The 20,886-nt window shown below is 41.3% G+C and overlaps 2 protein-coding genes across 4 annotated transcripts in view; one reads left to right on the top strand and one right to left on the bottom strand.

The window, feature by feature from the left end:
- The first annotated feature begins 1,838 nt into the window (after positions 1 to 1,838).
- Positions 1,839 to 7,200, top strand: LOC113012276 (ankyrin repeat domain-containing protein 34B). The gene is made up of 4 exons (XM_026152378.1): positions 1,839 to 2,075; positions 2,544 to 2,726; positions 3,001 to 3,217; positions 4,726 to 7,200. The coding sequence occupies exons 1-4, from the start codon at positions 1,839 to 1,841 to the stop codon at positions 5,577 to 5,579; spliced, it is 1,491 nt and encodes a 496-aa protein (XP_026008163.1). The 3' UTR covers positions 5,580 to 7,200.
- Positions 7,201 to 11,179: 3,979 nt separating this feature from the next.
- LOC113011928 (single-stranded DNA-binding protein 3) overlaps positions 11,180 to 20,886 on the bottom strand; it is a 36,546-nt gene continuing 26,839 nt past the window's right edge. The window contains exons 6-18 of one of the 3 annotated variants that reach the window (XM_026151794.1): positions 19,082 to 19,165; positions 17,886 to 17,945; positions 17,697 to 17,763; positions 17,217 to 17,281; positions 16,766 to 16,827; positions 16,473 to 16,518; positions 15,867 to 15,902; positions 15,670 to 15,724; positions 15,345 to 15,415; positions 14,860 to 14,938; positions 14,741 to 14,769; positions 14,478 to 14,579; positions 11,180 to 11,682 (exon numbers count right to left, since the gene is read on the bottom strand). In XM_026151794.1, the coding sequence (XP_026007579.1) occupies positions 11,512 to 11,682; positions 14,478 to 14,579; positions 14,741 to 14,769; positions 14,860 to 14,938; positions 15,345 to 15,415; positions 15,670 to 15,724; positions 15,867 to 15,902; positions 16,473 to 16,518; positions 16,766 to 16,827; positions 17,217 to 17,281; positions 17,697 to 17,763; positions 17,886 to 17,945; positions 19,082 to 19,165 (927 nt within the window). In that variant the 3' untranslated portion in view covers positions 11,180 to 11,511. Of the gene's footprint in view, positions 11,683 to 11,893; positions 11,968 to 14,477; positions 14,580 to 14,740; positions 14,770 to 14,859; positions 14,939 to 15,344; positions 15,416 to 15,669; positions 15,725 to 15,866; positions 15,903 to 16,472; positions 16,519 to 16,765; positions 16,828 to 17,216; positions 17,282 to 17,696; positions 17,764 to 17,885; positions 17,946 to 19,081; positions 19,166 to 20,886 lie in introns of those variants that run through there. The other 2 variants (XM_026151795.1, XM_026151796.1) reach the window with 2 other exon arrangements.

The raw sequence follows: 20,886 nt of genomic DNA, 5'->3' as shown, positions 1-20,886 counted from the left end.
AGACTCTACAGGCCTCAGTTAGCATCTTAAATATTGAAGTTCACGACAGCACAGTTAGAAAAAAGACTGAAAAGGTATGATTTGTTTAGAAGAAGCGAAAGCCTCTTTTCTGTAAAAAAGAACATGGCAGCACGGCTTAGGTTTGAAAAACGGTCCTCCACCAGGATGATTCACTTAATTGTTCAAGTAGGTCAATGACCTACTTAATGGTCATTGTAGTAGGTCTGAATAATGTCACATTATATTCTAATGTGTTGTTCTTTTGAGGTCATATTTACCCAATTTATCCTGATAAGAACTGTATAGGTGTACTTCTTTTTACCATAACTGTATATTAACAGCCGCTTAGTGCTCTGAAAGAACAAAAGATTAAAATACAAACAACAGAAGTGCGTCAAAAATGTTCAGATACAAATGAGCTGCCATGAGTTTAATGTGTGAGCCTGCTTAGCCTTAGTTCGGTTTCTCATCTATGTCTCCCTGCCAGTGTTTGAACACAGATGGTCTCAAAGCAGATGAGAACTGTTCAAAGCTGACTCATATCAAAGGCCCTCTGGCTCTTTTGAAGTGTAGTGTTTGCAACAGGTGACATTTTGGGCTTAAAACCATTTATGACTTTGAACAGTAGCCGTGGGCTGAACCTCCCTTTGACCCAGAAGGTAAGGAGAGGACAGATCAGGACGGAGGGAGACAGAGACCGAGGGAGTACATGAAAGTTAGTATCCTATCACTTCATGTTCGGCTGATTGCTGCAGGCCAGCGACACGAGGACGCTTCATGCAGAAAACCAAGCTAGTAAAGAATCAGGATAAAATTCGGAGCAGGGTAGTAGGGTTTTTTTTTTGCATCGTATCTAGATAACTTGAAGATGACTGCTGTCTTTGTGTTTTGTTGAAGAAGACAGACTGAACAGAAAAATTAAGGTAAGAATGATGTTGAATGTAGGTACTTTGTAGATACTCTGCTCATCCATTAAAAATTTCACTGATATTAGAAGAAAATTTTAAAATGACATAAGGAAGAAAATCGAAAATCTTTCCCCAGTCTTCTTTAAATTTACTTTTTATAAGTATCTCTGTTGCTTGCACACCTCTGATGTAGAATTTCTGCACATCTGAATGAGCGACAGGTGCATGAGAGGACGACTGCTGACACAGACACTAAATAGCCAAAAGCATTCACTCATCTGCCTTCATGCACATATGACAGCCCATCCTTATCCAAGGATTTAATATGATGTCGGCCCACTTTGTAGCTAAAGTAGCTTCAACTCTTCTGGGTAGGCTTTCCACAAGGTTTAGGAGTGTTTATGGGAATTTGTGATAATTCTTGCAGAAGCATATTTGTGAGGTCAGACACTGATGTTGGATGAGAAGGCCTGGCTCGCAGTCTCTGCTCTAATTTATCTCAAATGTGTTCTGTCTGGTTGAAGTCAGGACTCTGTGCAGGCCAGTCTAGTTCTTCCACACCAAACTCGCTCATCCGTGTCTTTATGTTACCTGGTTAGTGCACTGGTGCACAGACATGTGGGAACAGGAAGGGGTCATCACTAGAAAAACATTCTCTATGCATGCTTCTTGAACTAATCAGGTGAACATATGAAGTTTGCAGGTCTGTAGAGATTGACTCTGCAGAAAGTTGAGGACTTAATTTTAAACACCTGTGGCCATGGAAGTTATTGGAACACCTGAATTCAATTATTTGGATTTATGAGTGAATACTTTTGGCAATATAGTGCATGTGCATGTCATAGTAATCCAATTAGTGCTCTGATTACAGGATTGAGGCATTTCTGCATCTATATATATGATATGATATTATTAGTATCAGAATGATAAATGACTGAATGCCCTACAGCGGCGATGTTGGACCCTCTGTCAGACTGTAGCCCGCTCATCAGTGCAGCATCCTCTGGGAAGCTCCGTCTGGTCCGTCTGCTGGTAGACGGTGGAGCAGAGGTAAATGGGCGCAACCCTAAAGGAGAGACAGCTCTGCTGGCTGCCTGCAAGGCCCTGAGAGGGGAGCCTGCTGGGTCTGAGACAATTAAGCTCCTCACATACCTCCTCCAGAACAAGGTCAGTCCTCAGTGACAAATAGTCACCATTAAATACAGACACTTGAATGTAAACATGTGCATACAAGTTCAGCAGTTTATTGACTTAGGTGTATTTTTAATGCATAAAAAACTGTACTTGCTCTAAGAGAGGAGAACTTTTAATGCATAGTAAACAGGCTTGTGCTCTATCCAGCTCTGCTTGTGTACCCCATCCAACTAAAAGGGTGTTCCTGAACATGCTGGCACCGGAGAACAGAATATAACACACTGTGAGTCACAGTTGAGAGCCACAACACAAAAGCAACAGTGCCAGATCAGTTCTAATTAAGAGAGCATTAGCCAAATTGCACAGAGTTCTGCTAAATTTGGTTTCTATAAAATATACACTTGAGCTTTCCGAGTGACTCCTAACACCGGACCATGTCCCTTCTGGGATAACCATTTATCACTGAATTAATCACTCAATTGGATCTTTTGCACTGATCAGGCAGATCCTAATGCACAAGACTGGGCGGGGCGTACTGCGCTGATGTACGCCTGTATGGAGCGTGCGGGAGCTCAGGTCGCAGCCACACTCCTTGCTGCAGGAGCCGACCCAAGCATGGAGGATTACTCTGGAGCCTCAGCTTTGGTCTACGCCATCAACGCGCAGCATCAGCCTACTCTGAAGGTTAGTAAGGAGCAAAGAAAAAATGAAATGAAGTGTGAATCAATACATTTAAAGGATGGAAGAGGATATTATGAGGTTTTGCATTGTTTATAAGTTAGGGTTTTAACCCTATACCATCCTAAGATGGAGTTCATTTCAATTAATTGATATAATTTAGTTCATTTTAAATGATTATCATTAAAACTACCAGGATGTAATAGAACTCCAAAAGAAGGAGATTTCAACACCTCCACAAGACCTGTAAAGTTACTTTACCAGCATTCTTGTACTTCAGGTATTGATGGATGCATGTCAGGTCAGAGGTCGTGACATCATCATCATTGCCACGGAGGTGGGTGTGCATGGAGGCCCTGTGACCAGACGCTATCTGAATGTTCTCCCATCCCCAAACACCTCACCGGTGTCCTGCATGTCCCCATCTGACATAGTCCTGAAGACAGGCTCGCCAAACTCACCCGAGGGCGAAAACATCTTCAACTTCAGAGCAACAAGTGAGTAATGAGCTTTGTTTACAGGAAAATGCCTTGGTTTAATTGAATTATGGTGTATCCCACACCAGCAGGCTGTACACTGAAATGGCTGTACACCTTCAATGTCTTAAATAAAAAGAACTGGGTGCATACATTTGAATTTATTTTGGAATTTCTCTAATCCCCAAGTTATTAAGACATATCTGAATAACTTGTACTTACATACAACCGTTTGAACTGATGATATTGGAATATGCAGTTGTTTAGAAATGGCTCAGAGAGACATTACCAGTTTGTTTGAATCTTCAGTTCTATTTCTTAGATCTTCAGTGAGTTCCTTGTATACTTGAAAAAAACTTGTGCATCCAATTCTTGTTTTTTAAAGTCAATAAAGATGTCTGCTGTATAATCATTCCACCCTGGAAAAAGCAGAATTCAAAGGAAATCATTAAAAGCCGAAAATGATCTTGACAGCCATGCCCGTGATGACTCCATGTAAACTTCTGACCACAACTGTATTTAAAGGCACTGACACGACTGTTGGTTTTAGTTAAAGTTCCAACAAAGCTGCACTTCTGACCACACCAAACCAGTCAGAACTGCTACTGCAGCCCTCACGGCATTTTCCATCTGAACAGAAACATTTCATCACAGGACGAGTTCTGATTTTCAGAGACGCTTCTCTTTAAAGGATTAGAGGACCCGATCCATGTCAACAAAACACTCCCCCCACAGCATAACGGATTCCCTAACCGGCTCTGAATAATATTATCAGAGTTGTCTGGCTATACCGCCTTAAAACAGATCAATACTGCAATCTCTATATGCAGACACTTGCCTCTCCTGGATAATAGCAGATCAGCACTGAACAAAAACAAGTCTAGACAGATGAGAATAAATGCCTTGTGGTTGAAATCATTAGCTGCACGCTCATTCCCGAGGAGAGAAAATGAACATGTGTTGCCAGGGTGAGTGAAGCTTGTAATGAAGGAAGCTACAGGTCCCGTCTATGAACTCGATTTGTGCCATAGAAGCAGAGTGAATAAAGACAGATGGTTGTTATGGGAAAGATGTGTCATGTGAGGGTAAGTGATGAACTGGGGAAAACCTGGCTGAATATTTTTAGAATTTATAGCACACGCTATGCACAACATATTTATATGAATGTGTAGCTTTGCCTCGCTTTATTCTGGACTGAAATAGGATGGATTGCCATGGCTTCCTGCGTGGCACTGTGAGAGGTGTTCAAAGTGGGCAGATGTAAATCACAGGGACAGAGATATCACAATGTGACGACTGCTGCAGCTTATATCTTCTAAACAAGACATTATCAGTGACTTTTATCATAGATGTTCACCTTTTTTAAGACACTATATTGGTAGATTAAAAGCCTTATATGTATCCAACAGGGAGCCAGCTTTATGACAAATATGAAGAAACATTACAGCAACAGAGAAAGGATGCCTCTTCTCAACAGCTTCTACATCTATGATTTTAACCCCTAAAACTGACTTCTTTTCTTCCTCCAGGCCAACGAGGAAGTAGCAGCAGCATTAGCAGCAGACGTCCCTCCTGTGAACCACTGAGCCGGTGCAGCTCTCCCCCTCTCAGACAGAGAATATCATCTGAACCCTGGCTAGCGATTCACAACCTGGCCTGTCTGAACAGAGCTTATGAGGAGGGCAGGAGGGAGAGGAGCCCACAGGAGGAGAGAGACAGAGAGGATTTGAGAGGGGAGAGAGGAAGGAGTAAGGGTGAGGAAAAGGAGGAAGAAGAAAAGGAGTCCCATTTTGATCAGTCCAGAGTGGAAGAGAGGAGAAGAGGCAAGGTTCAAAGGAGAGATAACGGATATGGAGGAGAGGATTACAGCCGCAGCCATGAGGATTTCTCTTTGAAGACTTCTCATTTTGTCGTCCCGCTCACTGAGATGAGCTCGACTCATGCAACGCCCGGCAGCGTGGTCCTCAAACGATGTGTCACTCCTGCAGGGTCACTCTCAGACAAAAAGCTCCCCACCGGCCTGCCCCCTCACTCCCAGCTCCGCAGGAATACCCTCCCCTCTGTCACAGTCGACCCTCCTCTACTTGACCTCCCTCCTTTGGGAAGCCAATCCACATCTCACCTCCAGGTTCCAACCCAGGTTTCACCAGCCAAAAGCAGAACCATGGTGTTTCTGCCTCACCCACCCAGCTCCTCTCCTCCCTCTAGAGCATCAGTGAGGCCAGCTCTACTCCCTCCACTGCCCTCAGCTTCCTCCGTCACCTCACTGGTTCCTCCTTCTGCCTCCTGCTACAACGAGAGAAACAGGAGGTCACTGCGTCGTCACTCGGTGCAGCTTGAACAGCTAAAAGGAGGAACACGGATGAACTATTTAGACATGTGAGACCATATTATATTTGAAGGATAATGGTCCCAGCGTCATTTTTACAAGTTAGGTTCACCAGTACTTGGACTAGTTTTAGCCTCTACTGTATAATCATGGGAAGAGAAAAGTTTGGAGAAGGAACTGTCTCAAACAAGAAGTTTGAGACAGGCCAAAGCAAAAAATGCTATAAATATAATTGAAAGAGCCAAAGGTAATGGTAAAATTATCTGGCAACACTTAAATAAATTACTTGGCCGTCATTCAAACAAAAGTAAAAACACAATTGAACTTTATGTAAATAACTCTATTGTTAGAGAGCCTCTATCTATTGCCAGTAACTTAAACACTTTCTTTATTTCATCTGTTAAGGAGATCAGTCAGAGCTTTGACTCAGTCATATGCTCTGATAATGTGAATGATGTTGGTCAAAATTTGTTCACCATCACTCATATTTCAGACACTGAAGTTGCTAAACTAATTACAGGTTTAAAACAATCAAAAGCACTTGATGTATATGGTATTAACACAAACTTCCTAAAGGAACATATGGATTTTCTTGTACGTCCAACAACTCATGTTTTGAATATGTCTTTCAAACACTCCATTGTCCCAACAGATTGGAAAATTGCTGCAGTTACACCAATTTTCAAAGCAGGTGTGAAGACTGGCATGGCTAATTATCGCCCCATAAGCATACTCCCGGTCGTATCTAAAATAGCTGAGAAGTGGGTGGTTAAACTCCTCACTGCTCACCTAGAAAACACCCAACCCTCATTACATCCATTGCAGTTTGGCTTTCGGGCACACCACTCCACAGATACTGCCCTGTGTATGTTAGTGGAGAACTTGAAGAGCTTGCTGGACAAGAGTCCCTGTGTTGGAGCTGTATTTTTAGATCTGAGGAAGGCTTTCGACTCTGTAAACCATCAGATATTGTTATCCAGATTGACTCGGTTTAATATCTCCAGTCAGGCTCTTCAGTGGTTTGCCTCATATCTCTCACACAGGAAACAGTGTGTGGTGTTGGATGGGGTTAAATCTCCATATTTAGACTGTGATACAGGGGTTCCTCAAGGATCTGTTCTTGGGCCCTTATTGTTCTCTCTTTTTATCAATAACTTACCTGAAGTCTGTCCAAATATATTTACTCAAATGTATGCAGATGATGCAGTTATATATACGCAAGCAAATAGTGTCCAGCAGGTGGAAAAAGATCTTACAGCTGCTTTAGCATTAATACATAGCTGGCTGGAGGACTCATGCCTAATGTTGAACACCTCAAAAACTGTCGGTATGTATTTTTCAAAACGCCCCTTAAACTTGAAGCAGTCAAACATATTCCTGGATGGAGTAGAGCTTGAATTAGCTCCAGAATTTAAATAGCTTGGGGTCATTCTAGACCCAACATTATCCTTCAAGAGTCACATAAATAAAGTGTCCCAGGTACTTAAATTTAATAATCGAAATTTTAATCATATACGTAATAATTTAAATATGAATGTTGTAAAAACTTATTTTTACTCAATGATCATCTCTCATATGGACTATTGTTTGACGTCCTGGTCACTTGCTTGTCCAACAACACTTAAAACTATTGAAAACATTTATAAAAGAAGTTTAAAACTACTTGACAAAAAACCGACTTCCCACCACCACTGTCATGTGTTAAAAAAACATAAATTACTGAACTTCAATAACTTAGTGAAACTTAAAAGAGTGAGTTTAATATATAAAGTCTTACACTCCCTTGCTCCACCACCACTAAAGCAGTTCATTAGGCATAAAGAAAGCTCAGACAGGACCACTCGAGCTACAATCCGAGGAGACTTGTTTATACCCCACAGACGGACAGCATTTGGGCAGAACGTCCTTTCTGTCCAGGGTGGCCATCTGTGGAACAGTCTTCCTCAACCCATTAGAGAATGCTCTACACTCAGTTTGTTTAAGGCAAAGGTTAAAAACTGGTTATGGACAAATCAAGTGTGTGATCATGTATAAGTTGTATAGTTTTAATGTTTTATTTGGGAACAGAATGGTGTGTATGTGTAAGTTTGGTGATGGAGTTTTTATTATGAATGAATGATGAATTTTTATGAATTATTATGTCTATTTTTATGCTTAAGGACAACAGATGGAAATTAGCCCTTGGCTATAATCTGGTATGTTTACATTCATGTAATTTTTTTTTTTACATTTATGTTCATTAACATGCACTGTCCTAAATAAATAAATAAATAAATAAACAGAACAGAGGATTTGAAGCATACTGCATGATGATAAGAAAAGGAAATACTTACGATCTATCTTAAGCACCGCACATCATCCATCAAACATGGTCAAGGCAATGGTATAGACACATATGTCTGCCAGTGGAACAAGGAGTTTTTATTGATGGTGTGACTTTTGATAGAAGTCACAGGATAAATTCTGAAGTGTGCAGGGCTACAACACTTGGATAATGAAAGTAAATGGGATATTCTTCAATCGCCAACTCAGTTACCTGATCGTAACCCAATAAAACATGTTTTAAGTGCTTTAATTTTCTTCAGATACTCCAGCTTCCACCCCACAATCCAGATATGCATGTTGTCTAGTGGTGACTCTAAATGTATGTTGTAGGTGTGAATGTTAGCATGAATAGTGGTTTGGTCTCTGTGTTAAGCCTTTAACAAACTGTCCAGGGTGTATGACAGCTGGGACAGGCTCCACCTCCCCTCAAAACTTTCAGTTAGATACAGACACAGCCTCTGAAAAATCCCTAAACAATTAATGAAACACTTTTGTTAGACCCTTACTGTATACTCAGACTTGTGATTCTGAGATGGAGTACGGTTTATTAACTAATTTAACTTTAGAGGATACCTGCTTAAATTCTCATTCAACATGAGCAAGCAATCAACTCAAAGCTTGCTGTGGAAACCATTCACAAATATCTGGGTTCAAACACTAGTGTTTTGTCAGAGAAGTACAACGTGAACCAGCAGAACATAAAGAAATGCAATGAAAAAGATATAAGAATAGTCAGTCAACAAATAACTCAAACACACTAACAATGGGAAAGTGGATTATTCTTAGAATTAAGTTACTTAAGGTTTCTGCTTTTAATTTCTGCAAAACTGTAAATAATGAATTATAAATTAATCCCTGGCTGCAGCTCTCTTGTTGATTCTGTATTGAACACAATGGAGATATAAATTGTATGAAACAAATATTTAGAAAGAAAAAAACTCACAAACCTTTTGAAAACTGACTACTGTTAATCAACTTTTGCATTTATGTTGGAGGCAAAAATTTATATTCATGGCAAAAGGAGTGAAGTCATTTTATTTATTTTTAATATGTATCTACAACAAGGGGGACACAGGCAAAAAACGACTGACAACTTGATGAAAATTAAACAAAACAAACAAAAAAAAAAATACATTATCAATGCAGATTCCCACCTTTTTTCCAATAAGTAATATTTTTTTTCGTCTAAAGAAACTTTACAATATAAAGAAACATACGAAGGAACCTCTTATTTTACTACACAAGACATTTAGGATCTGAAACTACCCTAACATGAGATACAAAGCAACTCCCCAAGGACAGACTGCCTCATATTCAATACTGCTTTGTCATCAAGAGGAAAAATGAGGAACTGAACAGGAAAAAACAAAAACAAAAAACAAACAAACAAAAAAATCTTTACTCCCCACCCCCCCCCCCAAAAGTCCTCTCTTAACCCTCCCCACCCCTGAATGTTACAGTATTATACATCAGCACAATAGAAATACAGAAATGATCAACGTTGTGACGGCTTTACTTACAGGACAGAAAGAAGTCGGACTGCATTTTATACAACAGCATTTCAAAGTACAGGGGAGGAAAACGCCTCTTCCTGCACCGCTTCTTAGCAACAAATCTGTCCCACGTGTTATTGTTTTTCCCCATTTTTACTTTTCTCAAACATTTCTCTTGCCTCATTTTTAAATAGATTAAAAAAATTCCTTCATAGTAAAGCACGAACTCTGGTCCCTGGTGCTTTGGATTGAGAGCCAGTGTCCTTTGTACCCCTCCTTTGCGATTCAGTTGTGTCAAGAGACCACAAGTTTAATTATAAAAATGTCCCAATTTATTGGGGGGGGGAAACAACCTACCTCTGTTTTTGACCATGAATTTGCAAAAACAGAGGTAGGTTGTTCGCCCCCAATAAATTTCCAATAAAAGAGGCAGAGGAAGAAGACATATCTCATCTGAAGCTGAATTTTTCAGGTACATGTGTGTGACAGTGAATTAGCTCGACTACAAAAGGTTTTTCCTCCCTTGTCCCGCTGGACCGCTTGACACAACAGCGTCGATGCACAGTAAAAGCCCCACGTTTGTCTGTGATGAGGTGAAATAGCATAATAGTCTTTAGCAGCTCCAGTTTCCGTTTCTCTCGTCATTCATATTATTTCTGAGTAAAAGACAGGCCTTCTCTGAACAAATACACAGTTGCCCAAATCAGCTCGTTTCTGATCAACTGTTAAAGTCGTGATTTGAAATATCAAAACATGTCAATGATATCAAAATGCATTTTACAGTATTTACAAAAAAAATTAAAATTAAAACATGGAGTTGTACCAAAAAAAAAAAAAAAAAAAAATCAGAGGGGTGGTGTGTGACTGAGTGTCTTGTGTATCAATGCTGGCCTATTAGAGAGGTGAGAATAGGGAAGCAAATGGAAGGGAGGCCACTCGCTACAGTCAACAGAACAATGCCATTGCTGCTTCCTAACCTGCCATTCTCCAAAATAAAGAAAAAACACCGTTGATCCGATCAGCAGATGGCCAGAAGCCATTTCACCACAAGCAACTGTAAAAAAAGAGGAAGGACAGCACATATTCGAACGAAAACACCTGCAAGCTAAAATGAGCGGTGTGTGAAAGCAAGCGCCCGCAAAGTGCAGACGGACATCACAGTGTGTGGGGGACCTCATCGGCAAATGAAAACGATCCAAGTGTTCACTACAGGTCAGCAGACAGACTAACATGTTACGTATGTACATGACAGAGTGAACAGTGGGAAGCATTAGTGGGAGCGGTGTGAGTGTGGTCAAACTGGACTCGTGATAACGTCAGCACCTTTCGGGATGGATGGAGGGGGGGGTCTAATGATGGAGATAAGAAGATGCTGCTGAGTGGATCTGCATATTTACACAGTTGCTACTAGTTCTGCAGTTGAGAAAGAAATAATAATAATAAAAAAAACAGGGATAACACTTAAAAAAAAGGAACAATGATTCATAAGACAAATTAAAAGTACATAAATAAATAGAGCTGTGCATTTTACTGCAGGGAACCTAGGAGACTCTTCTTCGGGTGTGAGTTACTGAGCAACAAGTTAAAATTTTAGATCTTATAAAAGGAAGTTGCCAACCTTCCAAAAAACAAAACAAAAACAAAGAACCAATTAGTACCGTGAGGAATAAAATCTTACCTGCAGGGGGCAGTGTGCTCACACGGAGCCTCATGTTACACAGCAAATAATTACCGATTTGTGTGCACGTATACTGTCTTCATCATAATAAATGTGCCCTTACAAACAACAGAAAATTAGAACCTAATCTTAAAATGATCATACCAATAATCATTAATAACAATAATAAAAATAGCAATGATACAATACATACACAAAAAAGGAAAATCCTGTTCACTGATCATCACAACACCTCTGTTACAAATGTACACACAAGGAGAACAATGTGGGGGGCACGAAGGTCGGTTCTTCCCGACCCACCGATAACCCCATCAGGAACAGCAACAAATCAAAAGACGATGATTAAAAAAACAAAACGAAAAAATCCAAAGTCGTGGTTGAGACGCTTCCAGGCAGCTGCTGAGAGACCTGACACTGTGTCATTAGGGGGAGGGCTGTGTTTCAAGTCTCCTTTCTCCCCCTTTCTCTCCATTTGTCCTCCTTCCCTCGCTCATTGTCTAGACCCTGACAGGAAGCCAGGGAGGCTGGGGCCGGAGTCAGAGAGGAGGCTCTTCCTGTTGCTCTGTGACTGCTTCCTATTCACACCCGCAGCCAGCTTACATGCGCCGGGAGGGCCCGTCTTAATTAGAGTCCCAGCATGCTCAAGGGCTGTCCCAGAAGGCTGTGGCCGTAGAGTTCCCGAGTGAGAAGAGGGGAAAATTAAAAAAACAAAAACGGGGTGGTGGGTTGGGTAGTAGTGGGTCCCCGTTTGAGGAGGGGACAGAGGGTGTGTGTGGGCGGAGGAAGGGAAGTGATCCAGTCCAAGGTGAAGTAAGGATTCAGTTGAAGAAGAAAAAAAAAAAAAATCAGGTGTAGGTTACAAAAAATAAAGAGGGGGAAAGAAATAAATGAAAATACAAAAAAAAGGAAAATAAAATCACACACTCATCGTCATGTTGGGTGAATACTGAAAAGAGAGAGAGGGAAGGGGGAGGAGGGCACAGATGAGTGGATATGTCACTGACAACATTTAAACACCAGAGGGCGCTCAAACCCCGCCCTGCAAAGCTAGAGGAAGCTCAGACTATGGTTGAAGCCAAGCTTTAACTCAGGCAATCAGAACTTTCTGCTGTATGTCTAATAAGGGCTGGGAATAGTACATATATGATTTGTATGGACTGAAATGAATCCTAGCTTTCAAACAGATATTTAGGAGTTTTAATGATCATTTATCCAGCAGCTGTTTAACTCAGATGATACCCAGCCCCGCTACTGATTAGCTGAATCGAGTGATTAAGGCTTGGCTCGAGTTCTAGTCTGTGCACCCGGTGGCTCTTCAGGCCAAAGGTAAGAGAGCATTACAGTTGTTTATGCAACACAAGGCTTACAGATACTGCCACTTCTAGTCATATAGTACATTTTTAAAATGAAATAAAATGCAGGTATTTATCATATACTCAAGCGCAGCAAACATTTATGTCAATCAACTGCAATCACATCACTGATACAGAGGGAACTGTATGTGATTAGTAAGCGGCTACAATGCAAGCAGAACACAAGTTATTAATCCACTAAAATATATATATATATATATATATTAGGGGTGCAACGATATTCGTATCGATATTGAACCGTTCGATACAGTGCTTTCGGTTCGGTACGCATATGTATCGAACAATACAACATTTGTAATTTATTTTATCAACTTTCCTTCTGACAATGCTGTCTGTGTTGAGCGCTCAGTGAATCTGCGTTCAACTACTCCGCCTAGGCTGCACTGTCGAGCGCAGATCCACTGAGCGCTCAACACAGACAGCATCGTCAGAAGGAAGAGCGCAGGGCACCTCCCCCACCCTCATTCAGATCTGGCGTTTGGAATTATTTTGGTTTTCATGTGATGTATGACCCTGAAGGTAAGCGAGTCATGGACTAAAGTAAAACAGTATGTTGGATGTGCCATGCAATGCTCAATTACATGGGTGGGAACTAGTGTGTTAGCGCAGTTAGCTCGTTAACGTGTTGGCCGTCTAGCCCCATGCACGGGGCGATCGGCGGTAGCTCGTTAACGGAGATTTGCCATGTTGTGGCGTTAAGGTCATTTCAACGAGATTAACCTGAAAGCACTAGTGGGAACACAACGAATATGACTGCACATTTACGCCGACATCATCCTAGTGCAAAGACAAGTGGAAGCAGAAAAAAAACAAGCAAGCATGCTACTAACTTTAGCCGAGTCATTTAGACAGCTGTTTAATATGCTGCTGAGAATATAGCCCAGAAGAAGCAGATAGTATAGCTTTTATTTTGGAAAGAGACATTTCTCTGTAATAAACTCTCTTTTCCAAAGATGAGTGAGTCCTCAATCAGATACAGGGCTCGCAATATCGCTAGCCCGACGTCCCGGAGCTAGCGATTTTTTCAGTCGGGCTACCAAAATCTATCTCTGCCCTGCCCGTCGGGCTTTTGTAGAAAGGAAAAATATATGTCAATGCTTTTGCATTCTTTCAGAAATGTAGCTGGGTAATTATGTCATTGGCATCGGTGAGCCACTGTCAATATGTGACATATTGAAATCGCGTTTGAATTTGCGCTTGTTCTTTGCTTTCACTTTGCAATCGTGCGAACTGTGTATAGAGAGCGACAGCACTGATCTGTGAGTGATGATAATTTGTGCACCAATTCCTCTGACATCGTCTTATTAATTGTTAGCTTACTATGCAAACATGACAAGTGAAATCTCCCGCAGCTTAAACATGTGAGAGGTTGATCGCGCAGAGAATCGCTGAGCTTATGTGAGTGCGTGTGTAAAAGCAGCAGGATTTATATTTGACTACGATGACCTGGATGACTGAGAACCTTCACAGACAGATATATATTTTAGTTCTGCTGAGCCAAATAAGACAGGTCAGGGTGAAGAAGTGACAGCCAAAGAAAAGCTTACCACAAAACGGAGAAGTTATGACAAATCAGACTATAAGGCAAAAAGAAAGTGCAGCTTTATGGTTTCATGGACAAAAGAATTTCTGTGGCTGCAATATGACGAGCTAAATAACCAGGGCTGCACATAAGTGGTCCGCAGGTGCGCATTCGCTGTCAAAATAAAAAACACGCACAAGGGTTAGGGTTAAATTTAAAAACTGTACTTTTGAGTTAAAATATATATTTATAATTTTAATAAATGACAAATTAAAAAGGCATGAACATTTTTTTTGTATCGAAAAAATATCGAACCGTGACACCAAAGTATCGAACCGAACCGTGAATTTTGTGTATCGTTGCACCCCTATCAGCTAAAGTGAATTAATAAACTGAAGTGGGACCAAATTTCATAAATATTACCAAAACATTTTCAACAGTCTGAGATTAATTCTAAAAAACCAGGTGCACCCTCTGCTTGCATTCTTCCACTGGTTCATGTCAAGATGTCAAGGAGAACTGTTAAGGGGTCATGAGATGTCATTCATTCGCTCTACTCACACTTTCGCTTTGGAATGGGTTCAAAAAGTTGCCGCCCATTTCGCCGTCATCTCTCGGCGTCCCTGGAGGGTTGTTCATGCCCCCCATGTTATTGGGAGAACTCTAGAGGCAGAAACGGGGGGTAAAAATCAATGTTAAACTGAAAAATTGTTTCTTATTGGCAACACAGTTGAAGTGCAGAAGGCAGAGATTCTAAAAAAGTGCTTTAGTTCACAAAAATACCCAAATAAGAAGCGTTTATAGAAAATCTCATGTCGACATACCTTTGGCAACCCATCCATATCCCCAGACCCTGAGGAAGTAAAAGGAGATAAACAGGTCAATTGTTTTTGTAAGCAGTTTCTGTTTGTATACATACCAAACCATCAGTGTTCAAACCCACCTAGTGATCCATTCATGTGGTGTGGCTCCATGGCTCCCATAGCTCCCATTGGCCCATCAGGCCCAGGTCCCATAGGGAACTGGTGAAAAGGTGTGGAACAAATCTAATGAGTAACCACTAACACGATTCTCCATCCGTGACCTCTCTGATATAATTGTGATGTTTTCAGCCCGAGGTGAAGTTGAGATTGTTTAATTTATTCTCCCCACTTCATTCCCAGTCAATTCTTATTGAGCTCACTGTGGCAGCATTTGGTTTTTCTAAAGCTGGATTGTACTGGTGCCCAGTGATGTGGTTATAAGCCCTATTAGAACTGGATTATATTTTGAGGTTAAGGCTGTAATTTTAATCATTACAATAGCATCCATTATTTTAGCCAAGAATCAATGTGCAATATCTGAAAAATTAAGCAAGGCTGCAAAGTTAAACTTCTAAGAGAACAGTATAGTATTACTGTTAAAAAAGAAAAGTTATAGGAGACTCACATTGGGTCTGTTGCCTCCAGGTCCAATGGGATTCATCATCGTATAGATGTTTTCACTGGAATTAGTTGAATCTAAGAAAAAAAGAGAACAAAATGTTCAGTTTTGGGATATCAGGAGGTTGATATAAAATCTCTGAATCAAATATGAAAACAGGAAAGCGGACATGAAATAATGAGAGCACTCAGACTGACAGCACTCTGTGAGTGGACACACTCATGCTTTTTTTTTTTTTTTTTTTTTTTTTTTTAGATGAAGGGGAAAATGGGAGACACTTCTATTTCTAATGCACAAGTGTTAGTGCTGGGGACATAGTTAGGTGACGCACCACCTGGGCTTGGCATGATGGGAGTTCCAGGTGGACCTCCTCCGCCTGGAGGACCCTGAGGAAGGAAAAAAGACAACTGTGAAATTATACTCATTGGAGCATAAATGAAGCATTCTTTAATACAAAAAAAAAAAAGAAAAAAAAAAAAGCCTACACTGCATCCTAGTCAGCAGACATGCTTTTATATAAGAACTCACCACATAGTTTCCTGGAGATGAGGAGGAGTAGGCTATCTGCAAGGGGGAGGAAGAAATAAAGAGTCAGATCTGAAGGTTGAAAGATAGAGATGTTCATCTAGACAAGAAAATTAAAACTAATACAACAATCCTGCAGTAAACGGCAAGTCTGTCAGGGAGATTTTCTTCAGCTGGTGAAAATGCTTTGTCAGAAATTTCCTCGATTTTTGTGCAAGAGCTACCCGTTTATTATCTTTGGGTATTTAACAAAGGAGATGCATGACTTTGGTTTAGCATCACAGAACAACAATGAGAAAGCACATTCTTCTCAGAGGTTTAATTGGTGTTGCTTAAACTTTAGTCATCTCCAAATGTACTTGATGAACCTGGTTTTAGGGGACAAACTTGCCAGCACTGACTGATGCACCACATTAGCCGTGTTCAAAATGATCTCCAACATTGTTTAAACATGTTAAACAATTAAAATCTGTTTAGGAAAACTAGACGAGTTCATTATCAAGTTATTATACAATGCATTGAGTTTGAATATTGCCAAGTTATTGTTATTCTTGTTGCTATAAGTCTGCCTGCCACCTATTGTGTATGTGCAGAGGGCTTCAAACTCACAGAGTTAGCATTAGGACCTGGCCAAGGCCCTCTTCCTCCGGGACCCCTGAGGGGGAAAAAAAAGAAAAGTTTAGAAAGCAAACCAACAATAAAGGGAACTGGGAATATAAAGGAAATATGAGAGTTATATAAGTTTACTAGATCCAAGGATAAACTCTGGACACCTTTTTCCAACAGCTCCTCGGAATTAATGAAGAACATTTAACTGATGTCCTTTTTTTGGATTCTGCTTGCTACTAAAACTACTTGCAAATGAACAGCAGTATGTTGAAGATGAAGCAAATGGGACTTACATGTTCATTCCTGGCATTGGACCACCCATTGAGTTGGGAGGAGGCCTCATACCTCCATAATTCTAAGAGACAAGATGTTTAAAAAAAAAAATCCAACACACAGTTAGAGCTTCGAAGCAAAGTTACAAGAACTTTAAAAAGATTTGATTTTGTTGAGTGCACAGGTTTCAGTGTTTTGTTTTATATTCACACATCATACACAAAACATGACTGGACTGTCAAAGGCAGATAACAAAAGACAAAAGTCTTCACCATAAGTGAGTAATGACAATTATAGCAACAAATTCAAGAAAAGTTACATTTCACCCTGTAAGAGGCGCTTCCATACAGTTATATAACCATTAAAAGCAAGCCTAAGTGCACAGCTGTCTCATTCACTATTGCAATTACTAGATGTAGAAACTAACTCCCATCAGAGTTTCGTGCCCTCTGCGCAGCCGATTTGTCATACCTGTGGGCCCATGGCCATTCCTCTGGGAGGGTTCATTCTCATTGGTCCACCCATGTTAGGATGACCTGCAAGAAAAGACCCCCAGAGTCACACACTGAAAGCAACACAGGAATTAAGAAATGCCATAGCCACTTAGAATGGTTCCTTCTAAGCCCTCTGGTAGCAACACTCGGGCCTCTGAAGCTATAATCTGCAGTTAAAATCAGCACAGACCCGTTCCTGAGCCAGACACACCCCCACATATTCAATCTATTCAGGAAGAAATAGTCACACAATCTGAATGTATACAAAATCCCCCAAAGCCCTAGTATGAAGACAATGCAGAGTTTTGTTTGTTTTTTTAACTTCTTGATTACCGACCAAATCTTTTAAGGTATTTTAAAATATCACCACTTTTAAAGTAGATTCAAGAAAATCCAAACTAAAACTTCAGTTACAGACCCATCATCTGCTCTGACCTGTAACTACGACCGGCCTTACCTTGCGGTCTTGTTGGGTCCAAACTGTTTGGCAGGAGAGGCTGAGATCCTGGGATACCACCAGGAGGCTGAGAAAAGAGAAAATTGATCAACACACTGGCATATGTTGGCATCACAGATTCTCAGTGGTGTTTAAAAAATAAAAAAAATAAAAAAATAGATAAACACAATTCAAAATGCTGCTCAGTACCTGATTTGGCATTCGGAGTGAGGGGCGCGGTCCACCTGGATACCGCGGTGACATGAAAGGCTGCAGTAAGGAACAGGGGAAGAAAGAAAAACAGAGGGAAAGGAGGGTGGAAATTATAGGGCAAAGGAGGACACAGAGAAAACACAGTTTCTATTATTGATAGATTCAAACGCACTCAAACAGGGGTGATGGTGAGGACACAGATGAACGCAGTGGTGTTGGAGAATGAGAGATGGCAGTGAAAAAAGTGCAGATTCATCAACTTAATAACTTGGAAACCAACAAAATACACTGGAATAAGAGCCTATTTTCTGATTTTTCAAATCTCCCGCTTATACTAACAGCATGCACATTTGTGTGTGCTTAACGGCAGCGCTTACACAGCTCCCTGCACAGCCCGCGTGCTCTCACTGTGGTGTAAGCTGATTCGGCCTGTGGTCTGCCTGGCGTAGTTAGAGACACCTCAGGCCAACAACACCGTTCAAAACCTTAGCGGAAGCGTGTCCACACTCTCTCGCACATAAGACGGAAACCAGAAACCACAAGAATGAAGAGCTGAGCTGCCGCAGTTAATGGGCAAAGGCTAGCTTTACCTCCAGAGTGGCATCTGTAGCTACTGTTCTGGATAACTGCTGAATGACTGAGGATTGAAGTTTTTAAAGACTGGATATGTGTTTGTCAACTGGCAGGCTGTAGCAACCCAAGCCTCTGGTTGTTCTACGTGCATCAGCATACCCATGTGTTTTGTACGTATATGTGACGTTTATAATGCCTGTCCCCTGTTTTATTTATAAGGTGTTAAAACAAGTAAGCAGGGGGGAGGGGAGAGGTATGAGCATGTGTGTGTGCTAAGAGTGACGGAGAAGATAAGTGTGCAACCCCCCACAAGCTGCTCCAGGGGAGGGGCAAGGAGTGAATTATTCATCCCACACGGGGACAGCTGATTCTGGGCCTTGAAGAGGAGCTTGCGTTGCTGCCTCTGGAAGCTCGGCTTTCATAAAAAGGGGGCCCGACATCTACGGGGAGTTACCCTGAACAAAACTGGAGCTCACAGGGCTCAAGGGTGGGAGAAGAAGAAGAAGGTGTGTGAGCAGTGAATGGGAAGAAAGAGGTAGTGTGTGGGTGAGGGGTAGAGGGGAGATTTAGAGGGAATGGAAAAAAAGAGGGGTGCTTGAGAGAAAGCATTTGCTTCTTACCTGGCCATGGGGTCCCATCATGGGGTTGCTGGGGTTGTGTGGGGGGGGCTGTGCATGGGGGGACTGCTGAGAGCCGGGTGGTCCCTTTAAGAAAGAAGAGCGATATCAGAAAGGGGAGGGGCAAAATGTGGGTTTACACCTGGAGGAATTACCCAATCAAAGTTATGAGAGGAAGATGATGGGGAGGGTTGGGAGGGGGGGGGGGGGGGTCAGTGGGGAGTCTTTAATTTGAGGTAGAAGGAAGCACAAAAGTGGGAAAAGCTGCATCTTAACGTGGAGTTAAGAGTTACTCCTTAAAAACCCATAAAATGAAAAGTCATAGAGGAATAGTTTCAATGTGAGTTTGAGTTCAAACAAGCTGACAGAAATCTTAAAGCATAACCATCTCTCTGATACTTTGGTCCTTCTTGTTGGAGGATTAAATGTATTCGCTAAATCCACATGGGGGCAGTATTGCCCAAGGCTCACTGCAACAGGACAGGCAGCAGCAGGACAGGCACAAGAGGTAACTTCAAACCAGAAAGATGATACTGGCAAAAACAAGAACAGGTTGGAAGTTTTTCCCTGCTTATCGTCAGCCTACTTCAAAGTAAAACGCGTGATCCTGTGAGGGACCCCTCTGCTGGTCTAAAACACTGCATTGTTATTGCCCACTTCTCACCCAGAGACACGCGGTTAACGGCCTCTAATAAAGAAGTCATTATGCAACAGTCTTGTTTCTGCTCCATCACTGTTAGTGCTTTCAGTGCTTTGGTTTTTTTCCTTTTCCAGTTGTCCGAAGAAAACAAAAGCTGGCTGATTTAATGGTAAATGGAATTTTCCATGTATCCCTCCTAGGCATCCGGACACACACAAAGACAGCACACCGATTACCTCAGTGAGTCTGGTAGTATTTGGACAGTGACAACATTTTTTGTGAATTTATCTCTGCACACACCCAATAATAGATCTAAAACAAAGCAATTCAGTGTAGACTTTTGGCATAATCCTAGGGAGTTCAGCAAAAATACTACGGTCGAAATAAATTGTTGCAATTGTTTAAAAAAAAAAAACCAAAAAAAAAACCCCAAACAGTAGTTAAGCTCAAAAGTAACTACACAAACTCTCAAAAAAAAAAAAAAACAAAACAAAACAAAAAAAAATTCATACCAAACGGCACGATTTTAAATACCTGATACACAAAACTCTTGCAGTCAATGACTGCCGAAAGTCTCAAATGCATTGACATGACCAAAGGTTGGGTTTCCACCCATGAAATGCTTTGCCAGCCTTTTACTGCAGCCTCATTAAGTCGCTGCTTGTTTGTGGGTCAGTCTGCCTTCAGTTGTCGTCACTAAATGAGAAACATGCTGGGTTGGGTTGATGTCCGGTGACTGACCCAACCATTTAGCAACATTACATTTCTTTGATTAGGAAGCTCTTGTGTTACTTCCGTTGTACATTTTGGGTCATTTTAGAGTCCCACTGTGAAGAGCCATCTGGCCAGTTTAGCAGCAGGCTGCCTCGGTGCAGGGGCTATAGCCATGTACACTTCACAACTCATCCTGCTACTGCTATCAGCAATCACATCAGCAATAAACACAAGTGACCTCGTTCCACTGGCAGCCATATATGTCCATACCATTGCCTCGACCATGTTTGACGGATGATGTGGCATGCTTAAGATCGTAAGAGTTTCCTTTTCTTCTCCATATGCTTCCCATCATTTTAGCAGAAGTTAGATGTGGTGTGGGCTTACAGGCCTTTTGATGTTGCTAAGCTCTCCAGCGCATTCCTTCTTTTTAAGAATGCACCATATTGTTGAT

The sequence above is a fragment of the Astatotilapia calliptera genome, chromosome 19, assembly GCF_900246225.1.
Source record: "Astatotilapia calliptera chromosome 19, fAstCal1.2, whole genome shotgun sequence".
NCBI lineage: Eukaryota > Metazoa > Chordata > Actinopteri > Cichliformes > Cichlidae > Astatotilapia > Astatotilapia calliptera.
Note: the sequence above shows the minus strand (reverse complement) of the source record. Positions and strands in the feature narration are given on the sequence as shown.

Coding starts and splice junctions, on each gene's coding strand:
- LOC113012276 (XM_026152378.1), top strand. CDS start 1,839: ATGACTGAATGCCCTACAGCGGCGATGTTGGACCCTCTGTCAGACTGT. Junction 2,076..2,543: donor CATACCTCCTCCAGAACAAG/GTCAGTCCTCAG, acceptor TGCACTGATCAG/GCAGATCCTAATGCACAAGA. Junction 2,727..3,000: donor AGCATCAGCCTACTCTGAAG/GTTAGTAAGGAG, acceptor CTTGTACTTCAG/GTATTGATGGATGCATGTCA.